This window comes from Bufo bufo, chromosome 2 (assembly GCF_905171765.1).
Source record: "Bufo bufo chromosome 2, aBufBuf1.1, whole genome shotgun sequence".
Taxonomy (NCBI): Eukaryota; Metazoa; Chordata; class Amphibia; order Anura; family Bufonidae; genus Bufo; species Bufo bufo.
The window spans coordinates 105,836,607-105,862,194 of record NC_053390.1 but is presented as its reverse complement, the minus strand read 5'-3'; the positions used below and the strand labels follow the sequence as shown (position 1 = coordinate 105,862,194).

The 25,588-nt window shown below is 44.2% G+C and overlaps 1 protein-coding gene across 2 annotated transcripts in view; it reads right to left on the bottom strand.

Annotated features, from left to right (window-relative positions):
- The window catches only part of LHFPL2 (LHFPL tetraspan subfamily member 2), a 115,233-nt gene that overhangs the window by 20,198 nt on the left and 69,447 nt on the right, over positions 1 to 25,588 (bottom strand). For both annotated transcript variants that reach the window (XM_040421391.1, XM_040421392.1), the window contains one exon: positions 8,419 to 9,101. In XM_040421391.1, coding sequence (XP_040277325.1) covers positions 8,419 to 8,839 — 421 coding nt within the window. In that variant the 5' untranslated portion in view covers positions 8,840 to 9,101. The remainder of the gene's footprint in view (positions 1 to 8,418; positions 9,102 to 25,588) is intronic.

Sequence of the window (25,588 nt, the reverse complement as noted above, 5' to 3'; positions counted from 1 at the left end):
AACACAGCCAAAAACAAGAAAACAGCCAAAAATTCAAAAAATAAATATAAATATCCCCCTTTCTGATGAAAGTGTCACTTAAAAGGTGTAAGGGACTGTCCAGGAGGTTTTGTATAAATGCTTGTTCCTGAGTAGGGATGAGCGAAGTGAGATCCGCCTCTGTACAGCATTAAAATGGACGGCCTCCGACGAGGCAAAGTCAGTTATTCCCGAAGTGAGTGTTTAAAACCATTTGGGGGCGGAGCCTGGACGCCGGAGTGGATGGCAGCGTGAAGCTTCAGCTCCTGCACACTTAGGCAATAGAAAGCCAGAAAAGAAGCATCACCCGATCAAAAATGGTCAAATACGGCACAGAAAGAGGCACTGACCCCTCTGACAAGCCAAGATCACATAAGGGGCAACAAAACATTTTAAAACTTGGATCTGAACTCTGCTTCAGGAATAGACTTCGTCTCGTCGGAGGCCATACATTTTAATACTGTACGGAGACAGATCTCCGTACAGCATAAAACCAAAGTTTTGAGCGAAGAGACTTCGGATCTAGGATCCTAAGCTCGCTTCGCTCATGACTATTCCTGAATATTGTCCTTGTGTAAAGGTGCCACCATCACCCAGTACAGATGCTAGGTCACCGGGTGAAGGCGTCCAAAACTATAGTTTCTGGCCAGCAGATTGTCCTGTGTAAACAGGGATCTGCTGCCCAGAAAAAATGTATCTGTATGAGGCTGAGCGATGGCTGTAGCCATAACTTCTGCCCATACAGAGGAGGTGATTGCTGCATGTAAATCCAACTATCCCCTCTGCAAATGAGAAGGCAATTATTGGGAACAGTTGGGGAGAAATTTATCAAACTGGTGTATAGGAAAACTGGCAAATCAGATTTCACCTTTCATTCTCACATTACCGTTTCGTTTTCCGTTCTCCTGATCTGTCAATACAAAAATAAATAAATAAATCTTTTATTTTGAGCACCCATTATTGCTTATTTTGCGTCTGTTTTAGCCATTTTCATCCGAGGTCGGTTATTTTAGGGCCCTTTCACACTTGCGTTGTCCGGATCCGGCGTGTACTCCATTTGCCGGAATTACACGCCGGTTCCGGAAAAACGCAGGTGAACTGAAAGCATTTGAAGACTGATCTGTCTTCAAAATGCTTTCAGTGTTACTATGGCAGCCAGGACGCTATTAAAGTCCTGGTTGCCATAGTAGTAGTGGGGAGCGGGGGAGCCGTATACTTACAGTCCGTGCGGCTCCCGGGGCGCTCCAGAATGACGTCAGAGCGCCCATGCGCATGGATGACGTGATCCATGCGATCACATGATCCATGCGCTTGGGGCGCCCTGACGTCACTCTGGAGCGCCCCGTGAGCCGCACGGACGGTAAGTATGCTGCTCCCCACTACACTTTACCATGGCTGCCAGGACTTTAGAATCCCGGCAGCCATGGTAACCATTCAGAAAAAGCTAAACGTCAGCTCCGGCAATGCGCCGAAACAACGTTTAGCTTAAGGCCGGATCCGGATCAATGCCTTTCAATGGGCATTAATTCCGGATCCGGCCTTGCGGCAAGTGTTCAGGATTTTTGGCCGGAGCAAAAAGCGCAGCATGCTGCGGTATTTTCTCCGGCCAAAAAACGTTCCGGTCCGGAACTGAAGACATCCTGATGCATCCTGCACGGATTTCTCTCCATTCAGAATGCATTAGGATAAAACTGATCAGGATTCTTCCGGCATAGAGCCCCGACAACGGAACTCTATGCCGGAAGAAAAGAACGCAGGTGTGAAAGAGCCCTTAGACTATCTAAAATAATGGTTCTCAGACGGAAATGGCTAAAATGGATGCAAAACGAGCATAACGGATGGTCAAAATAAAGTATATGTTTGTTTATTTTGTTTTCTGTGAATGTGAGTCTACCCTTGGCCAGTCCTCCTTGACACCAGTTCTGATGAATCTACCCCATGGTTCTTCCCTGAGAACTGCCTGAATAGTCCAGAGTAAAAGGACCTTAAGCTCCTCACCATATAGAGGACCAGCGGCAGGCCCCCCACTCTGATCTGCGACAGCTGCCGAGGATGAGGAGAACAAGGGAGACAATTCATAGAACTAATTAAAAGAATGACCAACTGGCAGGTTCCACTGGCAGTGCTGATCCTCAGAACGTCCAATGTTCTTTAATTTGGTAAAACGACATAAATCAGTAAAATGTTAAACCTTCCAGACTCTGTTTCTGTTGGATCATAGGAACACAAAGAGCAAACTGTTTCCATAAAGTGAAATATGGACAAAAAAATAAAAAATACTGGAGACCTGAATGTGAAGTGCTTAGAAAATCCCACAAAGAGTCTCACAATGGCCTGGATGAAAACACTTCTGTGCTTCGCACATGGGAGATCTCCGCACTCAGCTGTGTTTACTCAGGGAGAGAAACCTAGACAAATAGGAGGGCGGCTGCCAGGCCCCTGACGGTGGCATTGTGTGATCCAGTTACAAATCAGTGGCCCCACGACTTCCCCCTCACTCCAGCAAAAGCTAATTAACCTCCATTTCATTCATTGTCAGTTTCACAACAGTTTTGATAGTAATTTGATAGCAGTCACCCATCAATATGGATTTTTAAAAACGTAAATCTGCCCAGACGCACACAATATATACGATTTATTACACCTACGTAACATAGAAACATAGAATGTGTCGGCAGATAAGAACCATTTGGCCCATCTAGTCTGCCCAATATATCTGAATCCTATGGATAGCCCCCGGCCCTATCTTATATGAAGGATGGCCTTATGCCTATCCCATGCATGCTTAAACCCCTTCACTGTATTTGCAGCTACCACTTCTGCAGGAAGGCTATTCCATGCATCCACTACTCTCTCAGTAAAGTAATACTTCCTGATATTACTTTTAAACCTTTGCCCCTCTAATTTAAAACTGTGTCCTCTTGTGGTAGTTTTTCTTCTTTTAAATATGCTCTCTTCCTTTACCGAGTTGATTCCCTTTATGTATTTAAAAGTTTCTATCATATCCCCTCTGTCTCTTATATCCCCTCTGTCTCTTCCCCGACGTCAGCGTCCTATATAATAGTTTAAAGGGCATCCATCAGCAGATTTGTACCTATGACACTGGCTGACCTGTTACATGTGCGCTTGGCAGCTGAAGACATCTGTGATATATATCCATGTTCATATGTACACACATTGCTGAGAAAAATGATGTTTTAATATATGCAAATGAGGTTCTAGGAGCAACGAGGGCGTTGCCGTTACACCCTCTGCTCTCTGATTGACCAAAGCCAGGCAGTTAAAACGTGATCACTCCTGGTCCTGTCAATAACGGCAGAGGGTGCACCCGTTGCAGAGAGATCAGAGCCTCTAGGTATAATGGCAATACCCCCATTGCTCCTAGAGGCTCATTTGCATATATTAAAACTTCATTTTTCCCAGCAATGTGGGCACACACTAACATGGGAACAACAGAGATGTCTTCAGCTGCCAAGCGCACATGTAACAGGTCAGCCAGTTTCATAGGTTCAAATCTGCTCATTCAGAACTTGGAGAAATCCATAGACTTTCTGCCAAAACAAGAAAGTTTTCTCTATTCCACCTTATATAGGACACAACGCTGAGGCACCTCCACAGCTATATCAGCCTACCACTGTAAACCAACGTCAGTTGGACTATCCACCAGTCAGAAAAAGTTCCCCGTTATTGGAGGGACATAAGGAGGAGAAAAGACCTTTAGGCCTCATGCACACGACCGTTGTTGTGTTCAGTGTCCGTTGTTCCATTTTTCGTGATTTTCTGCGGACCCCATTGACTTTCAATGGGTCCGTTGAAAACTCGGCTAATGCACCGTTTGTCATCCGCGTCTGTGATCCTGTCCGGTTCCAGTCCGTCAAAAAAATATAACCCGTCCTATTTTTTTCACGGAAAACGGTTCGCAGACCCATTCAAGTCAATGAGACCGTGAAAAAACACGGAGGCACACAAGATTGTCATCCACGTCCGTTTTTTTCCTATCATTTGCATGGCAAACTTGACTGACTTTTTTTTTTACTTTCCTTTATGTCTGGTGATCCTCCAAAAATAAAGGAAGACACACAGAAACAAAAACGGAAACGGATCACGGAACAACGAAAGCCCATTTTGCAGAACGGAACACAACGGTCATGTGCGTGAGGCCTTAAGAGTAGAAATTATCAACCCCTTTATGCATGTGAATGTAACTGTATGTTCCAGGAGTGTGAGGAGTGGGCTCACAAGCCGAGACAGCTGTATACATAGAGAGTGCGGGCTGTGTTATACAGTTGACTCCCAACTGAAGTTACCGAAATCGGCAATAACTCCGATCCTAGCCGCTCAGATGCTGCAGTTAATAGTGGCTGCAGGATCTTTACAATTAGGCCTCATGCACACAACGGCACGGACAGCCATTGATATAACTGCCTATTTTTATCTGCAAAACAGACAAGAATAGGACAGGTTATATTTTTTTTGCGGACCACGGAACGGAGCAAATGATGCGGACAGCACATGGAGTGCTGTCCGCATCTTTTGCGGCCCCGTTGAAGTGAATGGGTCTGCATCCAAGCCGCAAAAACTGCGGCTCGGATGTGGACCAAAACAACAGTCGTGTGCATGAGGCCTAAGACAGAGAGATGGAGCTGTTTCTGCTCTTTAATATGTCCCCACCACCAACGAGGCAATAGAGTGGTTGACAAGGAAGCCGGAGACCCAAGGTCTGCCATGTTGAGACTCCTATCTCCGTGGACAGCATGAGGATTAAGCTTACGACTCTGATAATGTCCGTAGTGATCAGACAGCATCGGTGGAAAGAATACTATACCCCCTGGAGTGAAAACTCATGTTAGTCGTCCCCCTAGCAAAGCAGCGGTGGATTCAGGTATTTGGAGATAGTACTATTGGGGCCACGAACTTGGGAATGGTGGTGTACAAGGAAAAAAAAGAATGAGTATACAAAAGGCCGGTTACAACAAGGCTGCATGCTCAGCTGTTTTCGGGAATCCCCTATAAGTGAATTGAGAAAGCTGCGCATGCGCGACCACCTCTTCTTTCACAGTGGCCACCTTACCCGTTGAGATACCCATTCTGGAGACATGTGCAGGTCCCTGATGTGGATATGCCATAAATATCTAGGCTAGGAATACCCTTTAAAAGGGTGCAAAACTGAAGTACAATTTATCCACCGATAACGTGTAAAATGGCGGAGGATGTAGTGTCAACAACATGTGAGCAGCATAAACCGCAGACGTCTCTCTAATTATGTTACTAGAAGGAGAAAATGAGTTGGAAGACAAGGCAGCTGCCTGTTGTACGTCTCTTCACAGCTACATGATGCCAGATCCTGCTCCTGTGTGGATTTAATCTCATTAGGCCGTGCCATGGGGTAATCCGTGTAGGACGCGATATGGATTTCCATAGGCATGCAGCTAAAATAGAGCTAAACTGCTATTGTTTAAACACGTCTGTCAACAGCTCCAGCCCCAACCAAATCTCATTTCCTCCCTGTCCTCTGGCTTCCTTCAGCCCCGGTGGCACCTGTCTGCTGATCAAACAGGCCTCTGTACCACTCATGTTTGTCTTCACACTTTATCAAAACGAGAGCACGGCCACATTAGACTCTGGTAATAGAGTCCTGATAAAAACACTCTGCGCTGCTGTGATTACTTATCGGGTTATTCAGTTCAGGTCATACAAACTAATAAGAAAGCAGGTAAAAAATAATAATCTATATGCTAGAGACACAGATGATATAGAATGATAGACCGATAAATATGAGAATTAGTTAGATGACATACAGTATCGATAGATAGAGATAGATACGCGATAGATAGGCGATAGATAGATGGATAGATAGGCGATAGATAGATACGCTATAGATAGATGGATAGATAGATACGCTATAGATGGATACGCCATACAGATAGATACGCTATAGATAGATACGCCATACAGATAGATACGCTATAGATAGATGGATAGATAGATACGCTATAGATAGATGGATAGATAGATACGCTATAGATAGATACGCCATACAGATAGATACGCTATAGATAGATACGCCATACAGATAGATACGCTATAGATAGATGGATAGATAGATACGCTATAGATAGATGGATAGATAGATACGCTATAGATAGATACGCCATACAGATAGATACGCTATAGATGGATACGCCATACAGATAGATACGCTATAGATAGATACGCTATAGATACGCGATAGATAGATACGCGATATAGATAGATACGCGATAGATGCTAAAGGAAAATGTCTGACAGATGACTGTGGCAATAAAGCTTCACATATCGTGTAAAAGAAGCCATGTTGCCCTGACCTTACATATATATTTAATGCACGCTATTTTCTGCCTTCCAACTGTTCCACAACTACAACCCCCATCATGTTTGGCCATGGTATGATTGGAGCTGGAGAGCCACAGTAAGGGTCCATTCACACGTCCGCAATTTCGTTCCGCATTTTGCGGAACGGAATTGCGGACCCATTCATTTCTATGGGGCAGCACTATGTGCTGCCAGGATCCGGAATTGCGGATCCGCACTTCCGGGTCCGCAATTCCGATCCCGAAAATTATAGAACATGTCCTATTCTTATCCGCAATTGCGGACAAGAAAAGGCATTTTCTATTAAGTGCCGGCGATGTGCGGACCGCAAAATGCGGAATGCACATCGCCGATGTCCGTGTTTTGCGGATCCGCGGATCCGTGGCTCCGCAAAACACACACGGACGTGTGAATGCAGCCTAAACCTGCTGTGAGTCACCCATTGCAGTCAGGCTGGAAGTAACCTGACAGGAGATTACCGGCTGCAAATATTGACAAGTTCCTGACACGTAGCAACCGTTGCCATGCAATAACCAAGGTGACCTTTGAGGTACAACAGGTAATACTCCAGCTCATAGAAAGTAACCTTTACCTCCAAGCAGGTAACGATACCGCACAATGTGCTGTGGAGGGACATACCGTATGCTCCGCAATATTTTCACCTGTCAAACACCGAAGACCCCCCCCCCCCCTCAAGCCAAAAATGTATATTTGGAAAAGATTGAGAGAAATCAACTGGAAAAAGGTGTCAACTGACACTTAACCTAGGAGCCATGGGTTGGAGACTTCTAATCTAGATGTAACGGAGCGGTCTCACTTTTATGCACACGGTGTTGTAGTTTCACATGCTGGGATTTGTAGTAAATGGAGTAAAAATGAAACAATTAAAAATGTGCCAAGTGATTCAAAGTAGATTTTGAAATTTGAGAATTGATGATCATTTCCACCTAAGGACTTGAAATTCCTTCTGCAGCATGGTAACTACTCCTCATCCTAAGGGTCCATTCACACGTCTGTATGTGTTTTGTGGATCCGCAAGATACCGGCAATGTGCGTTCAGCATTTTGCAGACCGCACATCGCCGGCACTATCATAGAAAATGCCTTTTCTTGTCCGCAATTGCGGAACGGATCCGGACCCATTTTGCAGACGTGTGAATGGACCCTAAGGGCGCATTCAGACTATCGCACCATGTTTTGCAGTCCGCAAATTGCATATCCGCAAAACACAGATGCCACCTGTGTGCCCTCTGAAATTCGCAGAATGGAACAGGCGGCCCATTATAGAAATCCGTATTCTTGTCTGCAACTGCTGATAAGAATAGGACATGCTCTATATACTTTTTGCTGGGTCGTGGAACAGAACAACAGATGGGTCCGCATCCGTTCTGCAAAATTACGGAACGGATGCGGACCCATTCATACGGATGTGTAAATGAGCCCTTATGGACTACTTTATAAATGTAACTGGGTATTTTTTTCAGGTCTCGTTCTCCTTGTGATACCTGTCGTACAGATGCCAAGCTACAGACAAGTATTGCAGGATGGAGACCACACATGGCACATAAGGGTACTTTCACACTTGCGGCAGAGGATTCCGGCAGGCAAACGGATGCATTTGTGAGACGGTTACGGATGCGAATCTGTCTCACAAATGCATTGCAATACCGGATCAGTCTTTCCGGAAAAACGGATGCGGTATTTATTTTTTTCACAGATTTATTGGTCTGCGCATGCGCGGACGGAAAGAACGGATCTGTTTTGCCGGAACACTTGGGGCCGGATACGGCATTAATGCATTTCTATGGCAAGTGTTCAGGATTTTTGGCCGGAGAGAAAAATGCAGCATGCTGCGGTATTTTCTGCGGCCAAAAAACGTAAGAGGGACTGAACTGATGCATCCTGTGCTCTCCATTCAGAATGCATTAGTGTAAAACTGATCAGTTTTTTCCCGGTATTGAGCTCCTGTGACGGAACTCAATAAATCGGAAAAAAAACCCGCTAGTGTGAAAGTACCCCAAGATATACATTATACCTACTGATCACGTACCTGCTATTCCTTGAAGCAGCCCGCACACATTGAATATACTTTTTTTCATGACGCTCTGTACGCACATTGTAAAGACCGAGACAAAAGCTACGATACAGAGGATGGATATGCCCACGGCAAGGAATATAGCCGTAGCCTGCCAGAAACCACTTGCTATCTCGCTAAAATGCTCTGCGTAAGGACCACAAAGGGCGTCTCTCCTGAAGTACTGCACTTTAGGCACTCTGATACAACGTCCATAGATGCCCAAAGTTGGACGATAATGCTCATGGTGACCGCCAGTCCTGTTATCGATATCCGTGCTTTTCGCTTTGCCAATCAGCCAGTCTTCACTCATAAAAGCTATAAGTTCTCCAAAAGCCACGACGATACTCAGGATGGTCCACAGCATGGAACGGCATGTTACTATGACATGACACATGGTGCAGACCACCGAATGCCCACAACCAGTGCTAAACCAGAGTTTAAGCCCAGAAGAAAAATTGGGCAAAAAAAAGAAAAAGAAAGGAGAAATCCGTGTTCTTCAGACTTTTATTCCAGTGGTTTTGTAATCAATGAAGCAGCTCACTCCTCATCCGTCCTGTGCTTCAGAAATCCTCTGGTCTAACATTCATAGTGAAACATGATGCTTTAAGGTTCCAAGGGAGCTCCCAGGCTCAGCCCACTGGGGTGACATCACAAATCTACGGAGAAAGGCAGAGATACAATGAGGATTGATGACAGCTTCACAGGCGTAATCACTGCTGCGATCCGTCAAAGACAACACTGGAGACTTTACGGTGGATAAGCCTATACCATGGAGGTGAAGTCTACCAGAGTCTAGTCGTCAATGTTAATACAAGAAGATATCGCCTAACCTTTCACACTGAGAATACAAACGACTCCACCTTATAATCTTTGAACCCTGAGAAGTCAGTGGGAATGTCCTTCAGCCAGCTTGCAGGAAATGTAAGTCTATTACTTTCCAGTAACCACATTTTTGTGAAAAGCTTCTGGAGCTTATACTGCTTAGGCTACTTTTATACCTGCGGCAAGTAGATCTGGCCCCCTGATACGGCGTAGAATGCCAGGAAATCAGCCGGACACAAACCATAGCATGCATTGCTTTGTGTCAGTCTGGTTCTCCGCATTTTTGCCGGAATGCAGGCGGATCTCCGGTGGACCCCATTATACTTAATGGGCAAAGTGGACATTCCGTTTGTATCCAGCAGTGCCGTTCTCTGCTGGAATACACGCCCCGCAGGTGTGAAACTAGCCTTAAAGGGGTTGTCTCATCTCAGACAATGGGGGCATACCACTGGGACCCGCACCTATATCGAGAACGGAGCCCCAAAAGTGGTGTAGGGCACACTGCGCATGCGCAGCCACCCTCCATTCATTTTCTATGGGACTGCCGAAAATAGCAGAGCGCTGGCTCGGCTATTTCCGTCGGGCCTATAGAAGTGCATGGGAGTGGTGGCTGATCATGAACGGTGTGCTACCATTCACTTCTATGGGGAGAGCGCTTGGTGGTGGCCGGACCGGAGTTCTCCAGCCATCACTTTGCCCCTTTAAATATATTAGGCGTTTCATATTACTTAACATTTTGAGTTTGGGAAGGTCTTTAAAATGTCTGTAACACTGTCACACTCCTCATGTGACCCTCAAAACTTTGTGGTGTGCCCTAGTGTAAAACACGCCATTTGAGTTAGGCCAAGTTCACATCTCTGTTAGGCCGGATAGGGCAGGCTGTTCTGGCCGAAAAGCCGGAATTTCACCAGAAATCGTTCAGATCACTATAGCCCAAAAGGTTCCAGTGACGTAAAATCCAACACTGATGTGAACTCAGGCAGGGTATTTTCAGCTGGAACTACCTGCTGGATACGGCCAAACTGAGATGTGAACATAGCCTTACCTGACTGGATGACTGAGTAAGCTACACATAGTGACTTTTTAATATACTAAAGACTGTAGCATAAGGGTACTTTCACACTAGCGCTTTGACTGGATCCGGCAGGGCTCAGCAAAAACGCTTCAGTTACTGATAATACAACCATCTGCATCCGTTATGAACGGATCCGGTTGTATTATCTGTAACATTGCCAAGACGGATCAGTCATGAACTCCATTGAAAGTCAATAGAGGACGGATCAGTTTTCTATGGTGTTACACTGACTTGCATTGTCGGTCATGCCGGATCAGTCTTGCTCCGCATCCCATGACAGAAAGAAAACCGAAGCATGCTGCGGTTTGCTCTCCGATATGAGAACACAATTAAACGGAACGGAACGGAATGCATTTTGGAGCATTCCCTTCTGTTCAGTTACGTTTTGTCCCCATTGACAATGAATGGGGACAAAACTGAAGCTTTTTTCCGGTATTGAGATCCTATGATGACTAGTGTGAAAGTAGCCTAAGGACATGATATACACAAGCAAGGACACCAGTCTTTACATTATTTTTGATGACAAGAATAGTGCAATTTGCAGATTTACTCTCGTCACCAAAACTATTTTACCTTAAAGGGGTAGTCCTCCAAAAAACAAACAAACATTCTACAATTTTCAATCCGGCACCTGGATCTGAATATTTTTAGAATTATAACTAAAAATTTTTGCATAGTCACTAAATTGCTCAATAAAACCTATACAACACCATCTGCTGTTCTTTCCTTATTTCTCCACCCATCTCAGTAACATCGTTGAGGTGGTCACACATGCTCTGTTTCCTCCCCCAACTGCCACCAACCATATATTTTGTTAGAAGCCCTGACCGTCACAGGGTGAGGGCTGCAGCAGAAAGCATGAGGAGCTTCCAGCAGAGCCATGAATGGGGAGATCTCTGGATCCTTGTAAGGTACAGGGCTGGTTCTAGCTTGGTTAGAAATGGTCATGTACTATGTGATGTCCAATTTTCATTTTTTATATTAATCATGAGATAACCCTCAATGAAGTCTGACAGGGTTTGGCAGTATTTGGTCGAAAACGGATCTTATGAATGGAAGCCGAGACACAAGTGTGAATACTGCCCAACACTACAACAGATATTAAAAACTGCAAGGTAATTTCCTTGATTTGACATCTGAACAGACAAGAGGAGACCTGATGCAAAAGCCGCTCGCATATTCTTCATTATAACGTGATGTAGTGTTGGCAGAATAATCTTAAAATCATTCATAAATTATATGGAAAAGGCTACAAGGCCACACGGTATCTGCCTTCGGTCAAGCTGAAAAGAATTTCTCAGAAGACCATGACTCTTACAGGCGATTTGAATGGACATCTTCATTACGGTACTTTTCCTCACTGGTCATTGCCTCCACAGCAACCGGCGACGGTTAGTGTGAAGGTACACCGTGACTTATGTGGATTGCTATTTTCTGGGAAGTGGAGATGGAATCGGATGAATGGCACACGCTTAGATCACACTTTTCCCTTGCATTACTCTTCTGTGAATAAACTGAGCCAAGAACAAGCTTCATGTCGGCTCTATAGACCATCCAGTACAATGTCAGATGGGTGCTACAAGAATCACCAGGGTGCTATTACTGCCATTTACAAGGAGAATGCAAAATATCTCTTCATCGTGTGCTGCACAGATACCACACGTGAGGGTCAAACGACCAACAAAACTGCGTGATCAGTCTCTGCTCGTACCGGGGCGAGGCATTTGCACTAGTGTCCTCTAAATTACATTTTCGATTACAATTACATGATGGCCAATATCAAAGTAAAGAAGGATCTGGCATGTTGGATTTTTACATGCCCAATCCTTTGTTTCGGCAAGACCTAAGCCGCTGCCAAAGGGGTCTGTCAGAGACGTAATTCCCTCTATCCCTCAAACGATGGGAGTGTTCCACCGACGGCTATGTCATGTGTGAAAGGAATTCTCTGAGACCAGAAACCCCTGCTGAGATGTACGGGCAGGGTACAAAAGTTAAAACATCCAAAACGGTCATAAGCACTCTAGTTGTCCAGCACTACGATATCTTCTCCTCCACTCCCGAGCCTCACTAGACTGAAAGTGTGATATCTACATACACATCATCACTTCCAGGCAATCAATAGACTCAGCACGTGGTTGCTGCCACCACCAAGGCCACTGACTGGTCAGCAGCCAGAAGATTTTGCCAATAATGCACACAGGGAGAGCTGGTACTTGTTTGAGAGTTTCAGATTTTATGTTAGAAATTCACACTTCTTGCAATAACCAATACGTCAGTATCCATTTTTTCCCAGTATTGTGGCGGGGGTGCTATACAAATAAATTCATTCAAGTTAAACCAGAGGCAACCATTTGTAGACTGCACTTTTTCGGGCACTGTTCTTTCCCCTCAACAGTACAGGGAAGGGTACATACTGGCTGGATGAGATGCCTTAAAGAGGTATTCTCATCTGACACAATGGAGGCATATCGCTAGGATATGCCCCCATTGTCTTATAGGTGCAGGTCCCACCGCTGGGACCTGCACCTATATCAAGAACGGAGCAGGCAAAGTGATGGCTGGAGGACTCTGGTCGGCCACCACCAAGCCGGCTCCCCATAGAATTGAATGGGAGCGTGCTGCGCATGACCAGCCACTGTTCCCATTCACTTTTATGGGCTCGACGGAAATAGCCGAGCCAGCTCTCAGCCATTTTCGGCGGCACCCTAGAAATGAATGTAGGGCACTGTGCATGCCCCAGTGCGCCCTCCACCACTTTCTGGGCTCCGTTTAGGAGATACATGTGGGTCCCAACAGTGAGACCTATACCTATTAGACAATATCCTAGCAATATGCCCCCATTGTCTCAGGTGAGATAACCCCTTTACGGGCCCCATACACATTAGGCAATTGTTGGCAGAACCTACCATTTTGCAGGACTGGCCGACAGTCTAATGTGTATGGAGGACTCACAAGTATCCCCTAACGTAAGCTGTTGGGGAAGGAAATGATCTGGGGCTTTTAAAACCGATCCTTTAGTTCTCCTTGAAGATAAGTTACCGACAGAGGTATCTGGTAGAGGGCTTTTCCTGTGTGCCCAATTAAAACACATCGCTCAGTATGTATATGGGGCCGTATGAGTCTTGGGCCAACAGCTATTGAATGTGTATGGGAACCTTTAGACTCCACTTGGAGGAAGGGGGTACTGCTTCTCACCGAAGAGACACAGGTGTGTATGGGGACTTACTGTATCTATCAGGAAAAAGCTCCATGAGAAAAAGTATGAACGCTTAATACACCAGTTCAGTTATATGCTGAAGAGTGGCGCTTAAAGGGATGTTAAAACTCAACACGGAAAAACTCAACAAAAACCCTTTGTTGTAAAATGTTGACAATTAACAGGACTAGGAGCTTATCAGTCTCACTGAACCGAGAAGAGATAGCAGCAGATACTTTACAGTAAACGCAGGGACAGATTGCTTGGACAGGGCACAGGAACAAAGTTAGTGTTTACTTTTCCGGGTGGGAATCTTCTGATAAGACCGCAATGCCAAACAGCTCTCTTATGACGTAAACGTGACATGCTAGATCCATGCCCAGCGCCCGACACCACAGACATAATACGGATGAGCACATGTCAGGACTAGGTTACCATGCCCAAGGTTTATATTACACGCTCAACACAAATAAACAGCAGCATGGACTGTAAGCATCTGCACGATAATGAAATGGCAAGCAAACCAACAAATGCTTGTGTAAAGAAATTAATGCAGTACACGCGCTCATTTGTCAAATGTTTAGATTATTTGGCAAAAATTATCCACAGAGGAAACTAAAAACATGTAACATTATAGACCAAGGCAAAATCTCTAGTTTCACACTAGCAGCAGCCTTCTCTGGCAGGCTTTTCCGGCGGGTGAACAGCCTGCCGGATCCGAGCTGCCGCTAGTGCACGCGTGCCGTCAGAGGTCCGCCCAGGCCCCATTGACTATATGTCAGTTTTATTCAGGCCGCCTCTCGGCATGTTTGCCGTGCTGCCGCTGGAACTCCGGCCTGTCCCCATTATAGTCAATGGGGCCAGAGCGGACCTCCTGCGGCACTCGTGCACTAGCGGCAGCACGGATTCGGCAGGCTGTTAACCCGCCAGAACAGCCTGCCGCTAGTGTGAAACTAGCCTAAAGCTCTTCGGCCCCTTTCACACAGGCGAGATTTCCGCGCGGGTGCAATGCGTGAGGTGAACGCATTGCACCCGCACTGAATCCGGACCCATTCATTTCTATGGGGCTCTGCACATGAGCGGTGATTTTCACGCATCACTTGTGCGTTGCGTGAAAATCGCAGCATGCTCCTCTTTGTGCGTTTTTCACGTAACGCAGGCCCCATAGAAATGAATGGGGTTTGCGTGAAAATCGCAAGCATCCGCAACCAAGTGCGGATGCGGTGCGATTTTCACGCACGGTTGCTAGGTGACGATCGGGATGGGGACCCGATCATTATTAGTTTCCCTTATAACATGGTTATAAGGGAAAATAATAGCATTCTGAATACAGAATGCTAAGTAAAATAGCGCTGGAGGGGTTAAAAAAAAATATATATATATTTTAACTCCCCTTAATCCACTTGTTCGCGCAGCCGGCATCTCTTCTGTCTTCTTTCTTCAGGACCTGGGTAAAGGACCTGTGGTGACGTCACTACGCTCATCACCATGGTGATGGATCATGTGAATGACCATGTGATGAGCGTAGTGACGTCATCAAAGGTCCTTTTCCTCACAGATGAAGACAGAAGAGATGCCGGCTGCAACAAGTGGATTAAGGAGAGTTAAAATATATATATATATATATATATATATATATATATATATATATATATATATATATTTTTTTTTTTTTAACCCCTCCAGCCCTATTGTACTATGCATTCTGTATTCAGAATGCTATTATTTTCCCTTATAACCATGTTATAAGGGAAAATAATACAGTCTACACAACCTTGAACCCAAACCTGAACTTCTGTGAAGAAGTTCGGGTCTGGGTACCACAGTTGGTTTTTTATCACGCGCGTGCAAAACACATTGCAACCGTGCGATAAAAACTGAACAACTGAACGCAATCAAAACTGACTGCAATTGCGTACCTACCCGCGCGGGTTTTCCGCAATGCACCAGGACGCATCTGGACCTAATCCGGACACGCCCGTGTGAAAGAGGCCTTAGACCTCTTGCACACGGCCGTGTGTCACCCGTGGCCGTATTGTAGCCCGCATAAGGCGGATCCGCAATACACGGGACACCGGCCGTTTGCATTCCACATCACAAAATGGGTCCGCAAATCCGGAGGTGCGGATCAGAACCCCACGGAAGCACCATGTAGTGCTTTCATGGGGTTCCGTTCCGTGATTTCATTCCGCAAAAAGATAGAACTTGTTATCTTTTTGCGGAACGGGCAGATTGCAGTCCCCATTCAAGTGTGCAAGGAGCCTTAAAAATAGGACCAGTCCCATCTCCTAACAGGTCTGTTTTTGTAACTACTTGTATTCACCCTGTAACAATACTAAAGCATGCTGTCATATAAGTAAAATAGGTGCTTCCTCTATTATTCTTACTAGAACGTCATAACTTGCCAGCAGTTTGCAATAAAGGTCCAACTGGATGTTACCAACTGGGCGTGTGTCCCTCCACAGTCTGGCACTATGCAATCAGTACCACAAGTGTAAGACTGTGCAGGAACACATTCCCCTGCTGGTAACACCCAGATGGAAATTTACTGCAAAGTGCTGGCAATTTATTCATAAATAAATATCCGAGGAATGTCGTAATAGTCATAAGAATAGATGCCATAGAATTGTTATCACATGGAAAATGCAAGAAATTACTAAAACAGTCATGTCAGGAGAGGTGACAGCTCATCTCTAAGGATCCCATACACAGAATACTGTTGACCAAACCCATTGTTTTAGTGGGGCCAACTAACAACCTAAAGTGTTATGCAGCTTTGGATTCGCCCCCAACAGATAATGCCCGAATTTCAATGCTTGGATCTCCTTCTCCTGGGAGAAAAGCTGCTCCCAGAAGTGTTGGGCAGTAGCCCTCTTACGCTATTGAAAACACATACTTTCTTGGCCAAAATGACCGGGTACATGTATCGGGGAGTCAGGAAAGATAGGTGTCAGACGAAAGCTGTTCAAGGTATGTGGGCATCTTTAGGCTCCAATGAAAATCTGTAAGAAGGCTCCCATCAAACTAAAAACATTTTCTAATACTAGTCTCTTCATATGTGACATGTGACCTTTTGGGTCACCTCCAGTTCCAGTGTCTGGTTGCAACCTCTTTAACCCCTAGTTAATCCCCCATAAAAGCCTTCTAAGGGGTCAGTAATACTCACTTCTGATGTTCTTCAGCTTTGATGCTCCACATTCTTCCACAAGCCAATGTAAAGCCATTCATGAGATAACTGTTTAACTGTTGGCCGAGCCCTGGTTTGGCCGACAGCTATCTTTCCCGATCACCCCATACACATGCATGCTTGGTTCAGCTGCTGTCAGAGGCAGGGGGAGAGAACAAAAGGATTCTGCATGCTGAAATCCAATGTGTCCTACACTTCTCTCTCCCAACATCTGCCATCACAGGACAGACGCGAAGCCTCTTACACATTAGATCAGGGATGGCCAACTTGCACCCCTCCAGCTGTTGTAAAACTACAACTCCCACCATTCCCTGCTGTAGGCAGTGTGGGCATGCTGGGAGTTGTAGTTTTGCAACAGCTGGAGAAACTCAGGTTGGCTATCCCTGCATTAGATGGTTGGTCAATCCCGGCACAATAGTCTGGTTTGTCCGATACACATCTGAAGCGAAAACTCTTAGGCCACTTTCACACTTGCGTTGTTGTTTTCCGGTATTGAGGTCCGGCAGAGGATCTCAATACCAGGAAAAACAAACACGTTTGTTTGGTCCTCATGCATTCTAAATAGAAGGATGTCTTACGTTCCATCAGCATTCCGTTTTGTGACCAGACACAAAACCGCTGCAGTCTGCAAGTGTGAAAGTAGCCTTACTGTTCTCCCATGTAATGGTCATCAGGTATAAAGCAATGTTCCTGGCTTCATTTCACACTAGAGAAGCAGCATAAGCCAGGCTTTTATGAATAAGCGCCCTGCTCCCTGATGGAATAAGTATCTGCTGTGGCCCCAGGATGTGTTGAAAAGGAAACAAAATCACTGACATTTGGGAAACCACAAAATTCTGCTAACAAAGAGCAGGACGCACTGCCAGGACAAGTGGATTGAAGAGCGTCTGCTTCAGCTCAGCATGGGGGCTATGTTATATTACACACGTCAAAGTCGCATGGGATTCCAGGAAAGTAACGTGATACCTCCAGACAGGATCCTAGCACATGATGCACTAAGAACACGTTAATACAATTTGTCATTGATTCTGAATACCTCGTACAGTGATTAAAGGGGCTTTCCAGGCTCCTAATATTGATGACTTCTCCGCAGGATAGGTCAATAATAGCCGAACCTTGAGGATCCGACACCATGAACCCTCCACCAATCAGCTGTTCCCTGGAGTCTGCGCTGCTGGAACTAGAACTTTGAATGGAGCCGGAAGCAGAGCGCCATTCAAAAGTGTAGTGGCCATACTGGGTTACTGCAGCACAGCTGTGATTTAGGCGAATATGAACTGAACTGCAGTAAACTGTCACGACCACTTCTCTCTTCAAAGTAATGTCCCAATATCCCATAAGAAAAATAAATTCCCACTGTCTGACATTTAACCCCTGCAGCATCCCCTAAGGGGCTCTTCACTATTATGATGTGTAATCAGTAATTGTTAGTGTTTTTTTCTAGGGGGAATTTTTCCGGTTCATAGGATGAAATTATTTTACTGGTGGAGCTATCAAGCCATCATCAGAATCCGCTTCACTGCATTCACTGCTTCGCTTCGAGGTGGACTGCAATACAGCCCACCGGCCAATGCCACATGAACAGAAGTTTGGCTTAAGCCCCTTCATTTTAACACTGTCAATGTCCTACTTCCTCACTGACAAAAAAGGGGCTTCTCTAGAAACAATAGCCTAAGGCATGTTCCATTCATTTCTATGAGTGTTCTGAGAAGAGCAGAGCAACAATGCATGCTGGGAGTTGTAGTTTCACAACAGCTGGAGGTTAGCCACCACTGGCCTAAGCTGAATTCTTTCCTCCAAATATGCATCTTCCACCTGTTAACGGAGTCCCTTGTTAGTCCTTAGGCTACCCTATTTGCCAAGATAATTATTATTCAGAAAGGACAGAAAGGGGTCTTTGTTCACTACTTCACTTTAAAGGAGAGTTTATCCTATTTTCTTGGACACTGACCTGTAGTGACCTGCCGTTATTTTGGACAAGACAGAGCCCAGAGTTCTCAAGAGTAGGGTCTCTTACAAGTCCATGTTTGTGATGATGTCCATGACAAGATGGTCAGTGTTTTATTCAGGTCCACCTTTGGTCTGTTTTTTTTTTTTGCCCTCCATGTGTCATCCGTTTCCCAAGTGCACTGTTCGTCCGTGATTCACTGATGTGTTAAAGAGGCCTAACGCTTTATGCACATGTCCATATTTTTCATCCGTGTGCTATCCGCATTTTTTGTGGATAGCACACTGAACCATTCATTTCTATGGGACCATGCACACATCCAATAGAGACCATGTCTTATTCTAGTCCGTACATGGGGGAAGAGCAGCCGTTTGTATTGATGGGAGGGAGAAAAGTACACATGGAAAAGCAGGCGGAAAGTATTTATAGTTCTCGGATCTGTTGTTTGTAGGCCAAAATACGGACATGAAGCCTTAGACATTTTTATGACTTTTTTCCCACGTCTTTTTTTGTTGTGGTACACCAATGTCAAACAGTACCTGACAGTGTTATAACAGTATCCTACAATGTTCTATTATTTCTCTGCCTGAGAAAAAAATCTAAAAAACAAAAACAGATGATGCACAAAACACCCTCATGTTAAGAATTCTCAAAAACAGTTTATCCTCCTCAAAAAATTTGAGGAAATGTATCAAATCTGGTGCTAAAGAAAAAAGGAACAGATGCCCATAGCATCGTGTTGCGTTTTTTATTTTCCAAAGGGGCTTTGATAATAATGAGAGAAGATCTGATTGGTCGCCAAGGACAACTGCCCCACTTTTCCTTTTCAACAGGTTTTTGTAATCTCTAAAAAATACCAAAATGTCAGTGGCTCACCAGCAAGTGCTACCGTGGAAATGGTGCTCTCTCCAAGGGCAACACCCCAAGCCCGTAAATAGATACTGAACAACAAATAGAAGGAAGGTTGGAGGGCACTCAAAATATCAGGAGATCAAGAGAAGTTTTGGTGCGTTATATAACTATATTATAATAAAAATCTATATTAAAAATCACCCTATTATAGTTGATAAAAACTGAAGAGTAAATGTATATAAATAAACCAGAAACAAATGTTGATATAATACAAAATGATGGTATAATACAGTAGACTGCGGTCTCAGTATGGTTGTTCCTTATTTTATGGGTACTTTCACACTTGCGTTTTTCTTTTCCGGCACGGAGTTCCATCATAGGGGCTTAATACCGGAAAATAACTGATCAGTTGCATTCTGATGCATTCTGAATGGAGAGCAATCCGTTCAGGAGGCATCAGGAAGTCTTCAGTTCAGTCTTTTTGACTGTTCAGGACGGAGATAATACCGCAGCATGCTGCGGTTTTATCTCCGGCCCAAGAAACTGAACACTTCCCTGAATGCTTCCCGGCATTTTTTTCTATAGGATGTATTAGTGCCAAATCCAGCATTCAAAATACCGCAAGCACAGACCGGTAAAAATGTGAAAAAAATATATATATATAACAGATCCGTTTCTCCGGATGACAAACGGAGAGACGGATCCATTTTTGCAATGCATTTGTAAGACGGATCCGCATCCGGATCAGTCTACAAATGCTTTCCGTTTGCATGCAGATTGCTGGATCCGGCAGGCAGTTATGGCGACTGAACTGCTTGCCGAACCACTCTGCCGCAAATGTGAAAGTATGCCGTATTAAGACAATATATCTCTTTATCTTATTGATTACACAAGGGCTACGTTACCCTTTGCTGAACTTGGAGAGATGATACCGGCTCGTAGATATCTCACAGCCGTACCGAGAAGTTGCACTCCGGTTGGCGTCCCACGTATGTGAGAATCGCCGTCCCCTCCTTTGCTGCGCTCTGTTAAATTAGCTCATCTTATTAATTGATATACTTTGGAAAATAAACACAAATACGCTTTACAATAAGCCTACAAACTGTAGATCACTAATAAGACCAAAGGTTCTCCAAGTGGCAGCCCTCCAAATACTTTTCTTGTAAGTCTCTAAAGTAGCATGTGAAGAAAGTATTTATTGATTTGACCAGACTGACTTATTCCAGGCCCTGACTACGGGAAACGTCAGTGACGCAGCAGCTCAACAAGAGCAAATATGAGAAGAAAGACAGTAAGAAGTTCATACATCTTCATTGAGTCTAGGCTTCTTCTTGGTTGACTGTTTCTTTGAATCATATATACGCTTCACTTTACCTCAGAGAGAATCATTGTTGTAGAGACAGAAGATGAGAGCCTACTCTTGTCTTTCTAACAATAGACCATCTATGACGGATGTGTTCCTAGATAGAAGAGAGCTTCTGTAATTACCACTTCATTCATTGACTCCATTCGACAGAAATGAAGACCAAAAGAAAGGTGGATTACCAAAACAATAGGCCTTCAGAGCAAGACAATTCCCACTCACTCATGGGCATAAAATACAAGACATTACATACAAATCTCAAGGTGCTCAGTAAAACTGAACACATGAAATAAGAATAAGTCAGCACAAGACTGCCGTCATCTACACAGCTCAGAAATGGTTCTAGGAGAGAATGTCTCCATATAGATGGAGTCCAATGGAGCATACCACTTTTTTTTTTGTTGGATCATACATAATCCTTCAGAAAAAAATCCATATGTCTCCATATGACATTGGTATACTTAAGGCTCCATGCACCTGTATGGAAGGAGTAGTAAGGATGCAATACAGCCATGTGTATGAGGCCTTGTGCAAATCTCTTCTGTAGCATTGGCTTAGCCTGGCCATAAAGTAACTCCGGGTAAACAATTGGTCAGTCAACAGCCTTCTCTTCCGATCCTCCCATACACATGCACACATCAACGTTCAGATGAGAGTCAGGAGGCTCACATTGGATGGTTGGAAAAATCCAACGAAGTTAGAAGGCCTGGCCAACATAGATCTAAGGTGTATGGGCAGCTTTCACTTACGTGTAGGTAATTTTTCATATAGCTTTATGTATAGAAAAATCAACCCTAGATTAGTGAATAGACAGAGTTATGCCAGATGTCCTCATAGTAGTCCCACACAAAAGAGCCTTCACAGCTAAAGAGTTGTAGAAATTGATATCAGCCTCCACCTCGCTGACAATCTAATCACCCTTCCTAGTGTTTGCCCCTTTAGGATTTCTTGGGTTCCATGCACATGGCTGTATTACGGCTCTGCCGTATATTTAGGGACCAGGATGGCACTGGGTCCCATCCTTTTAGAAAAGTCTTTTCAGGAGATTGGTTCAGAAAAGATTTTCCTGATCCCATGAGATCTAATTCCATGCTTACTGCAAAATATAAGGCTCAATGATGGAGCAGTAATAAGGCCATGTGCATAAACCCTTGTGCATAAATCCTTAGATCCACGTCATAGCTTTGATTTCGTTTTATAAATGTTATTTTTAGTGAGGGAGAAACAGAACTGAAACGTTGGTTACTTTATAAATACTATGTACACTTTCTGCAGTGATGCCAAGTATTATAGTCTACAGTTACAGTCACATTCTCCAAGTCTCTGCTGGAGACAGGCTTGCTAAACAGATAAAAGTATGACTTGCAGGATCAGACTACACAGGGTTTATTTGTTGTCTGTTACCATGGAGACACATCGGTCTGCCAAGAGCTGCAGAAACAAAAAATTATAGCCAATCGTTGCACAGGTTGATCAGTCGCTGCATCCTGAGCACCGAGTCACTGGGCTTTGGAGATGGGAGTTACAATAGTGGTGCTCCAAAGTTTCTGGCCAGCACCTTGGTGCTTGGAACAGCCAATTTGCAGAGCTATATCTTAGGAACACTTCTAAGTACATCGATAACTAAGGTATCATTTTAATCAGCATGATCCACCCTACCATACAATATGCCCAATTTAATAGGGTGGATCTTGCTGACAGATGCTCTTTAAAGGGGAACTTGCCCATGCCTGATGCCAATTTATTTAAGTTTTGTACAGCACTTAACGTATTCTAACATGACGCAAAGTAAAAAGGAACAAGGTCACTAAATCATTATTTTCAGATTTCACAAAAAAAAACAAAACTATACAGTGCAGACATATTTGCAGTGCTTATAGTTAAAAAATGCAAGATTTATGACCACAGCTTCAAGGGGAAAGAGCTACCGAATAGTATACCAGCTAATAATAAAAGCTGCTTTATATCATGACCTTCTAACCAGCAAATTACAAACAATGTTCTGCCAACTGAAGAACAAGAAAATCAAAGTACATAATAAATCAGAACCGTTTCCCACATTGTCAGCATACAGGGCAGGGAGGAGCCATAGAGAACTAACCTGAACTCAAATTCCACATATATGATTCAGCTGAAAACGTATTAACCACAACTCACCAAGGATTTATAGTGATAAGAAGCTTTCGAGGTCAGGGAACCAGAGGAATTTAAGCTGGGCATACACGATTGTTCTGTATGAGACAACCAACTTTTTTTAAACCATTTTAGTTATATGTCTATGAAACAAGGAAATTAGGAATGGAAGGCTAAAAGTCAATAGGGTTTGGATATGACAGACCATAAACGTATAATCAGTCTGAACCCTGGGACCAACAACAGAACGAAGATGCCCGGGAGGGGGCATCTTCGTTCTGTTGTTGGTCCCAGGGTTCAGACTGATTATACGTTTATGGTCTGTCATATCCAAACCCTATTGACTTTTAGCCTTCCATTCCTAATTTCCAGGAATTTCCAACAAGACAGCACTGTACATTCAAATCAATGGGACTGAGCTGCAGTACCAGGCACGGCCACATGGGTATGTATGTAGCTGGGTCTACATAGACACCTTTATGACATTTTATTGGGCACACTGCATTTTAGAAGGCGATAGAACCTAATTACATGCTTAAGGATGATTAAACTCTTTCTATCCCTAACCAATCCTGTTGCATTTAAAAAACATTGCCTACATCTAGTACATCTAGGAAAAAGTCAGTTTAGATTGACATTGTTTCATGAAGCCTTTCTATCCCATGGTGTGCACCTACCACTGCAACAGGCAAAGGAGTTATGGAGCCCAGCAGCCAAGTGAGCCCACGTCCACTGCAAAGGAGCCTGCGAAGTGAGGAACAGGAGGTGACTGGTGTAAATGACGCTGGGAGAAATATTTGCATATGGAGGAAGAGACTGAGGAATGGAGGATTGGACGCAGGGAACAATGAAGACCATAATAACCATAAGGCTACATTCACACAACCATATTTTCAGACTGCACCCAATGCACATTTTTTGTGGATTGCATGCAGACCCATTCATTTCTACGATCATTTACGTGCTGTCTGCATCCGCGCTGCCTTTCGGAAAATTACAGAACATGTCCTATTTTTGTCCATTGTTCCTTTTTAAATCCCCAACACAAATTGCATTTGTGGAGGGGAATATGATTAACCTGTTACAGCAGTCACATGCCACTGAGTCAGAATGTCTGAACCAGGAGGCAGAGAGCGGTGGGGGATCATTGACGGGAATACTGCATTTTTATGTCTGCATTGCACCCTCAGTACGACAGAAAATACTACACATTATTATGACCACTTACTACTTTTGATGTCGACAATGTGTAGCTCTTGAAAGAAGTCATGTGTTGAGAGTTGGCTTGGTGGGTATATAAGGTGCGACAGGCTGTCTGCACACATATCCCTCATTACCGTCATGGGTAAAAGGGGCAATTTATCAAAGTTCCAAAAATGGAACTATTGGCTTTTGGGCGAAGTGTGGCAGTATTTTCTGAAACAGTAAAGTTTATCATGAGTGGATAAATGGCATTACTGCGACGTTGGAATCGAGGAGCATCACGTGCCATTGAGGTGAGAATCAGCTGCAAAGGTGCTTAAGGACAGACCTACTTTTTCAGTGGAGCAGCTCACCACCAAGATTAACCATCGAACCCTATTGCGTATGGGGCTCTTAAGCAGACAGTCACTGCACCTCTGCTAACAAAGTTGCAATAGCAGAAAAGGCTTACATTTTTTATTGCAGTATCAGAATTAGACCTCCTCTGATTGGCAAATGGTTGGTTGTCTTCACCGATGAGTAAAATTTTCCGCTTCATCGAACTGAGGGACATTGGCGTGTCAAGCAAGAAATACCCTGCAAACACTGCTGTAAGAACATAATCTGGTGGAGGCAGCGTTATGGTCTGGGGAATGTTTTTGTGGTATTCTTGTGGAAGGCACTCTCAACGATCTGGGTATGAATGTATTTTTGCAGATCACGTACACCCATACAAGCAGATTGTCTTCCCTAGGGGGGGTGGGATCTTCTAGCAAGACAATGTGATGTTATATGGCTAGAAATGTCCAACATTGGTTTGAAGAGCGTGACAAATGCTTCCAAACACTACCCTGGCCCCTTAAGTCCCCAGACAAACCTAATTGAGTATCTGTCGGACCACCTCGAAACTTCATGTTGGCTCTATGGATCCTGCTCCATGCACCCTCCGGTACCTGTGGGATGAACTGCAGTCCGTCATGGCTCCAGATACCTGTGACAGCCTTCCAGGACCTTATTGAGTCACTCCCAGCTAGTCTAGCTGCTGTCCTTTATGCACACTTTGGATATTAGCTGGTTGTCATAAAAAAAAGACTATTTCATAATAGAAAACCCCTTTAACTAAAAGGAAGCACCTATACACATGGAGGAGTTAAGAGAAATCACCTAAATGTACTCTTTTAACTCAAGTAGAGATTTCTGAGCTTAAAAGAAATGAATCTCCATCACTAAATTTCAGCTCATTTTCATTACATAAGTGAATTAGATTTTGGAAAAGCATAGAATTAAAGTTATGTCAGTCTCAGATACTTAACAAGTAGCTGTAAAACTTTTTGGCTTCATGACGAAGGGGGAGGAGGGGAGAAGGCTGGCATGGTGTAATGGTT